The sequence below is a fragment of the Montipora foliosa genome, chromosome 10, assembly GCF_036669935.1.
Source record: "Montipora foliosa isolate CH-2021 chromosome 10, ASM3666993v2, whole genome shotgun sequence".
In the NCBI taxonomy this organism is placed as follows: domain Eukaryota; kingdom Metazoa; phylum Cnidaria; class Anthozoa; order Scleractinia; family Acroporidae; genus Montipora; species Montipora foliosa.
The window spans coordinates 8,741,618-8,749,117 of record NC_090878.1 but is presented as its reverse complement, the minus strand read 5'-3'; the positions used below and the strand labels follow the sequence as shown (position 1 = coordinate 8,749,117).

The window sequence follows — 7,500 nt, the reverse complement described above, 5'->3', positions numbered from 1 at the left end:
ACGATTTCGAATATTAGGGAGCCTAAAGCTACGGTAATGCAAGCAACAAAAACGTCCAACTTGTCTCGCAACATTGCTGCGAAATTAGTTGAAAAGAGATGTTGCGCGTTTTGCATCCCACGCACAACTTGTCTCGCAAAAGAATGTGTTGCAAGTTGCTTAGTGCAGCGTGTTGCAGAAAGTAGAGATCCGTTCTACTTTCGGCAACAAAATCAACACATTTTTTTGTTGCGAGACAGGTTGCGCGCAACATCGCGCTTCAACTGGTTTCGCAGCAATGTAAGGAGATACGTTTGACGTTCATGTTGCTCGTATTACCGTAGCTGAAGCAAGAGATGATTTTAAGCCACGGCAAAAGTGAATTAGATAAGAGTGTTGATCTATCACTTTGCGGTCTTGCCCAAGCACAGTCATAAATGAATTTATTTTTAGATACATTTTGCGCGCGAAAGAAAACAAAGGGCCGCCAATTCGCCGCTCGGTAAATATCCACAACCAGCCACCTCCATTTCGGTGAATAGTTGCTAACTATAATCTGGAGCATGGCACTGTACAGCTTTCAAAAACTGCTCAAATTGCAGCATGGGTCATTAAGAGTGATCTTTTGATTAGATTAAAGCTGGAGCCCAACAGGACTGTTACGATGACGAGAAAATGACACCGCTGACACGAGCAGTTGAAAAAGGAGCCTGCAATGTCGCCATGTTTTTCTTGGCAGATGGTCAGTATTTTGTATGTAATTATGCATAGTCGTCTGGTATTGCCGTTTGTTTTTCGATGTTAGTGCGCATGTTGATCAGCCTGTTAGTCTATAAGTTACATTCTTTTCTTCTTTCCAGTAGATCAGTCGTCGTTTGGTATTATAAGTAGCTCCCATTCTTTTTAAGTTTAAGTCATTTTTTCAATTGTGTGGTCTTTTGAATTTGCCTTGGGTATCGAGCCAGTCACATTATACATGTGACGAGAGCTGCTACATAACTCGTGTTTCCTGCAAAGTATTTGTATCGAAAAGTTTAGTTTTATTAAACGAGTTGATATAGTGGTTTTTAATTGAGTGTCGCGAACAAATAACAAACAGCGCCATAAATCAATCCAAATTCGTATCAATTTCGTGTAAATTGCTCAAAGCGCGGGAAAAATCGTGCGTGTAAGTGGTGATTGGTTTTGCTATTCCTTTTCATTGGTTGCGTGGCTTTTGCATCGCACAATTACTTTTGACAATCATTTAAAATGTGCTCTAATCAGTAAATCGACTGTGGTTCAGTGTTTTCTGTATTCTTATCGACTAAGATAAACGTCATCACAGTGGTCAAAATGTTGTGGACTCACGACGCGCAAGCGAGTTAGTTCACAACAAATCTTGGCCACTGTGATGAAGAATATCGTTGTCGATAAGAGTACAGACAACGCTCAGTGAAGGACATTAGATTTGTTTTTTACCACAATATTCGACGCCAAAGAAAATGTACATTTCAGTTTGTGACCAAGATCATGACACAAACAAAGAGCAAGCGTTGCCTATAGCTTTCTCGCAATATGATTGGTTTATTTTCCAAAATGAGCGTTCCTGATTAGCTACTACATTGACGTAAGCATGACAAAGCAGTGTTGTTAAGACTGTTATCGATAACGGCAAATTAGCCAATCAGATTGCGAGATTACAAGCAATTGTGGTAAAAAGGTCAATTGATCACCGCAAGAAAGGAGTTGACGATTGGAGTGTTAGCCCTCCGTCAAAGAGAAGGGTTAACGCTCGCTCTGACGAAAGGCAAACGGTAGAACGTCAACTCTTAAATCTTTCTTTTGGAAATTATTTTACCTTTGTGTTTCAGTTCCCACCGACTCAGGATCAAAGTGTATATATGCGTGAAAAGCAGATCTTAACAAGCGTTATTGAAATCCGAAAAGAAAATTGGGGGTAACCGCGCGTTTTTCGAAAATAATTAATCAACAATATTTGTAAAAAGCTATAAAATTCAAAGCAATGTATGGCGTTCTTTTCCAAATTGAAGCTCAATTATGTCCGAAAATGCGTGGTTACCCCTAATTTTATTTTTGGATACCAAGAGCACTTGCTAAGTTCTGCTTTCTCCGCATAGTTTTAAACCGCGCAAAAATATCCCTGTATTAATAAGCACCAGCAATAGGAAATCCGAGTATCTCGCGATGCGCAGAACGTATGCGCAATAACAATAGTAGGCACCGTCCTTAATCTGTCCTTTCCATTGTATGCTGGCTTGTATAGATATCTCGCCCTGCTTGCCTATATAGTTGTCCCAAGCGTTGTCTGTCTCTCCGTCCATCTTGAGAGAATGCTGTCTTTGAGATCAGTATTAAAGCCAATGTTGTTCAAGCGGTTCCAGCCATTTTTATCGGAGTAAGCATTTTGTACAACGGTTTGAATATCTTTATAGAGCTTAGTATAGCATGCGCACAGATAACGATGTTCATGGTTTTAACAAAGGCGGGAAGGTCATTTATAAAAATTGTAAAGAACAAAGACCGAGGATTCTCATTTCTCTTCTGGCACGCCGCAGGTTCCGAACGACCATTTGTTTCTGTCGCTTTACGTGTTCGCCTATATGCCTGTTTGCTTTCTTTTCGTCTGTTCGTTGCTGTAGCTGCCGGTCTATTTATCTTCTCCAGCTGACTTTACTTTCCTCTCAGGTTAATTTTTACCTGTTCGTCTGCAGTAGGTTCATCTGTTGCTTGATCCCTCTGGTTCTGTGCCTGTTTCTCTATTTGTTCATGCGTCTGCTTGCTTACCCATCTGACTGAATCAATTTTTTTTTCTGGTGCGTTTGTCTTTCAGTTTCTTTCTGTTTCTTTACTTACGTTGGGCTCGCTAGTTATCTGCCTTCCGGGCTAATTTTTTATGGGCATAAAAATATCCTTCTATTTACGTATCAACTATTGTGTCAATGTTTTTGTTCCTTACTTATTTATTTGCCAATTTTCAAAGAATTCACCCAGGGAGGAGCGGAGGACCTTGCATATGAAGTGGCGGGGATGCTCGTCGGAACCCGGGAAGGGGACTAATCTGGACATGGCCCAGCCTTTTTTCTACCACTAAAAGAGATCAACATGTTTAAATCACATTAAATATTAATTCTTATATCCGCTACGCGTGCCACCCTAAACGACACTACTACATATGATGGTGTTCTGCCCAAAACACCCAAAGTGAGACCAAAACTCAAAATTTACACCCCTGAACGGGACGACGAACAGCCCCGCCCTTTCATACGCGAGTCGCCTCTCCCTCTGGGGGAAATTCACACCTTTTTTTTTTTACACAGCTAAACATAAAAAGAAAGACATGATGAAGGACGTTCTAAATGACGTGGATTCCGACGGCAGTACCTTACTTCACTTGGCAGTGGACAGCGAGAGCTCTGAAGTAAACAATGCGCAACCATTTACATGCATAAACGGGTCATTTAGAATTCACGCGATTAATTTCAATTTATTTTTTCCTTTCCGTTAAAGATGGTTCAACTCTGTCTTCACTATGGGGCTATCATTAGACAACCTAAGGTACTTGACTAGTGTATTGTAAGTGAACGAACAGTAATTGTCAGATCACGTTGGATTCATTCCTGTTGAGGGTGACGAATCACTTCAAAGACTCGGGATTGTGAAAACGAGCATAGTGAGGTGCTGTGCTTATCACGTCTGCAAAGCAAATTCAAGCAGATCAAATTTTGAGAACAGGGAAAAACCGGAGAACCCGGAGAAAACCTCTCGGAGCCTGAATAAAGAACCTACAAACTCAACTCACATAAGGCGCCAAGTCCGGGAGTATAGCCCGGGACATATTGCCAGCTGGAATGCGCGAAGCGCTCGCACGACCACCAAAGAAAACTCTGCTTTGATCAAGGGAGTCCATGTAGCTTTCCAGACGCGGTCTGTAATTGGAGAACGAAACAATAGGTAATATGACCGAAACAATGCACTTACTGTAGCCCTGAAACTACAAGTCATAAAGACCAACGAAAATAGCAGTCTCGAATAGCTAGTTGTAGCCACAAGATTACTCAAAATCAAACCATCATTTGGATCTTTTCCTTTAGGAAAATGACAAAATTACAGCATTTCATATGGCATGCGGTGCAGGGGCTTTGCAGATCGTCAAACTCTTTGCTTCAAAAGACCACGAAATTTGTCGTGTTACTCTGGTTTGCGCTCGAGGCTGGACACCACTTCACCTGGCTGCAATGAATAATCATGCGGATGTGGTGAAATATCTTTTGGAAAAGGTACATGCGTGATCTCATTAACAGCTCTTTTTAGTGATCCCCGCACTTTTTTGAACAATTTTAGCAATTTTCTCTTAATGATGAAATGATATATGAAATGCATCATATATGAACTGCAGATATGAAATCAAGTGCAATTGCGTAAAGAAGCCTGAAAAATTCAGGACTTCAACGGGGTTTGAACCCGTGACCTCGCGATACCAGTGCGATGCTCTAACCAACCGAGCTATGAAGCCACTGACGTTGGGAGCTGGTCATTTGTGGGTCCTTATGTTCCTGTGAGCAATGATTCAACGATGAAATGATACAAGAAATGGATCATATATGAACAGCGGATATGAAATCAAGTGAAGCTATGATCCTTGCAGTTATGAACGCAATTTTTACAATTGCCTAAAGAAGCCTGAAAAATTCAGGACTTCAAAAATTGCGTTCATAACTGCTTCACTCAATTGTCTCTTATAGACACCTGAAGCATTCTGGGGGCGGGATTCGAACCCATGACCTCTGTAATGCCAGCGCAATGTTCTTCCAACTGAGCTACTTGTACGAAGCCACTCGGTTGGGAGCAGGTCCATTTTTTGGGCTCAGTTGTTCCCGTGAAAGGACTGTTGAATGAAAGAAATATATATTTGAAGTGCAGGTTAAAATAAGAAGTATGAGGATTACTTCAGATCTTTGATTCGTCTACTAGACGAAAGATACGCATTTCAAATGGACATTTGAAATATATTTGAAATATTGAAATATACATACTGAAATATTATTACCCTTGTTTTCACCACCGGTGTTTAAGGTGGCTTAGCGAGTGACAACCGGAAATCTCGTGCAAACAGTTAATTTCCCAAGTCGCTTAAAGTTAAGCGAGTTGGCAAACTTCAATGGAATTCTCATTAACTTTCAGCCACCAAACCAGGTACTAGCTTAAGCCAGTTGGCCATTAATTCACTTTTTCAGGGAGCCTCTGTGGACCCCCGTGACAAACAGCGCCGCACCCCTCTATTCCTAGCAGCTGAACGCGGTGGAACGGAAGCTGTGAAAATTTTGATCAGCAGTGGTGCTAATGTGAGGGCGAAAGATGTGGATTTGCGATCTTGTGTCAGAGTTGCTGTTGGTAATGCAGCCACAATGGAAGTGTTAGTACAGGTTAGAATAATGTCATAAGAGAGCCACAGAACGACTGCGAGATTTTCGGTCTGAGCATGCGCACTGCTCGTTCTTACAACGAAAATCAGTATATGTAGTCGTAATCGCTTTCCAGTCTTAAGATCGCTATTAATCATCGGAAGACGTTGTGAAATCTTCGGAAATCAACTAGGTCAAATTTATAAAGATCATCGGTAATGTCTGAAAAAAGAAGTAGCGATGACCAGGTTTTGAACAAGTGGACATGAAGTCTTTGAAGACAACTTCAAAGTTTATCTTTTCAAGAAAAGCCCTCTGAAAATTGTTTTGCTGTTTAATCGAAATTTAATTTTGGAACCAGTGGAGGAAACAATGCGATTTCTTTAAGGCGGTGCTTACTAATTCAAAGGTATTTTTGCCCCAGTTTATGATTATGCAGCAAATGTAGATCTTAACAAGTGTTATTGAAATCCAAAAGGAAAATTGGGTGTAACCACTCATTTTTCAAAGATAATTGATGATTAGTAAAAATGCACAGGTGATTAAACAAAATCGCGCGCTCTCATTGGCTCGCTATCTCGGATTATCAACCGATAATCACCTCGACGGACAAAATGGCTGCCAGTAGTCGTTTTGCCACTGTAAGTGAAGATGATTTCGCTTTGAAATGTTTTTTTTCTCTTTTTTGAAATAATCACCTGTATATTTATACTAAAACAATTATTCGCCTCAGGCTCAGTGATTATCGGTGAATAGTCGTCTCGGTGAATATTCACCGATAATCACTGAGCCTGAGGCGAATAATTGTTAAATAATATTTGTATGAAGCTTTAAAATACAAAGCAATGTATGGCAATCTTTCTCAAATTGAAGCTTAATTATCTCTCAAAAATGCATGGTTACCCCCAATTTTCTTTTTGGATACCAAGAGTATTTACTAAGATCTACTTTCTCCGGATAGTTTTAAACCGCGCAAAAATATCCCTGTATTGGTAAGCATCACCGATAGGAAACCCGAGCATTCTCGTCACCAGAGCCTTGGGCCGACCCAAGGCTCTGGGAAACTCTGCGTAGGAGAACATGCGCCGTAGAATTCTTACAGCCAAAAATTGGCTATTCGAGCCTTACGGCGCCTGTTTACTGCTCGTGCTAACATGAATGCACCAATATTAATTAGAGACGCTTTTGATTGTTCATCACGAAAACCAATGAGAAGACACTTTGTTTCAGGGTTCCCCAGAGCTCTTCTCTCCCACGGTCAAGAGAAGAGCTCTGGGGCCGAGATTGAAAACCCGAGTATCTCGAGATGCGCAGAACGTGTGCGCAATAACAATAGTAGGCACCGTCCTTAAATGACCTTCTATGCTTTACGATATTTCTTCTCCTTCCCGATACCTTCCGATGTCTTCGTGTGCTCGTAGGAAATAAGGCAACGATATTTTGCCGTATCAGGGGTATCAGTTCTATCGATGGCACGATGATCATTTTGATATTTGCATTTTGTTCGAGAAAAACTTAGCAGTAAATCAAATCTTTACAGAGACGAGCGGCCATTTCCCTTATTACCGACAAGGATATTACAGGATTCGCCCCAGTCCACTACGCTGCTAAGCACGGAAATCTGGAGGTGAGTTCAGTAGTTAATAGCTGTCGTTTATCACAGCAGACAGAGAAGAGGCCGGTAAAAAAATCTTGAAAACTATAACGCAGCCAAATTCTACTGACTTTCTCCATTTTCTCTCAATGCCTCTTCCTTTTTGTCGTTCAAATAAGTAGGTACTATAAGTAGGTACTAGATTGTCCATTGCTTTACCTGAAAGAGTAACTTGTGGTGACTAATTATTGACTGTCCCCCTCCCCGACGAGGTAAACAACTGCAGTAGGCAATGATAATATGATCCAAAAGTCACAGAAACCTGTCGACGCGCCATGTTGAGGAAAAGAGATAGACTGACATTTTGAAAGTCTGTCTCCAATACTCTATTCATGCACTCTTCTTAACCAATGGGAAAGGGGGATGGGGTTGGTCTGACCGTGAGCTGCGATTTCCTCCGGGGAGAGTAGTAATACGGCCTCATGATTGCTTCAACTTAAATATGTAACATACAGAAATGTG

General features: G+C 41.1%; 1 protein-coding gene across 1 annotated transcript in view; it reads left to right on the top strand.

The window, feature by feature from the left end:
• LOC137973398 (transient receptor potential cation channel subfamily A member 1-like) overlaps nt 1-7,500 on the top strand; it is a 42,805-nt gene that overhangs the window by 12,850 nt on the left and 22,455 nt on the right. Inside the window, exons 7-12 of the mRNA XM_068820199.1 lie at nt 613-721; nt 3,300-3,400; nt 3,490-3,537; nt 4,074-4,259; nt 5,217-5,405; nt 6,925-7,011. Of these exons, the coding sequence (XP_068676300.1) occupies nt 613-721; nt 3,300-3,400; nt 3,490-3,537; nt 4,074-4,259; nt 5,217-5,405; nt 6,925-7,011 (720 nt within the window). The remainder of the gene's footprint in view (nt 1-612; nt 722-3,299; nt 3,401-3,489; nt 3,538-4,073; nt 4,260-5,216; nt 5,406-6,924; nt 7,012-7,500) is intronic.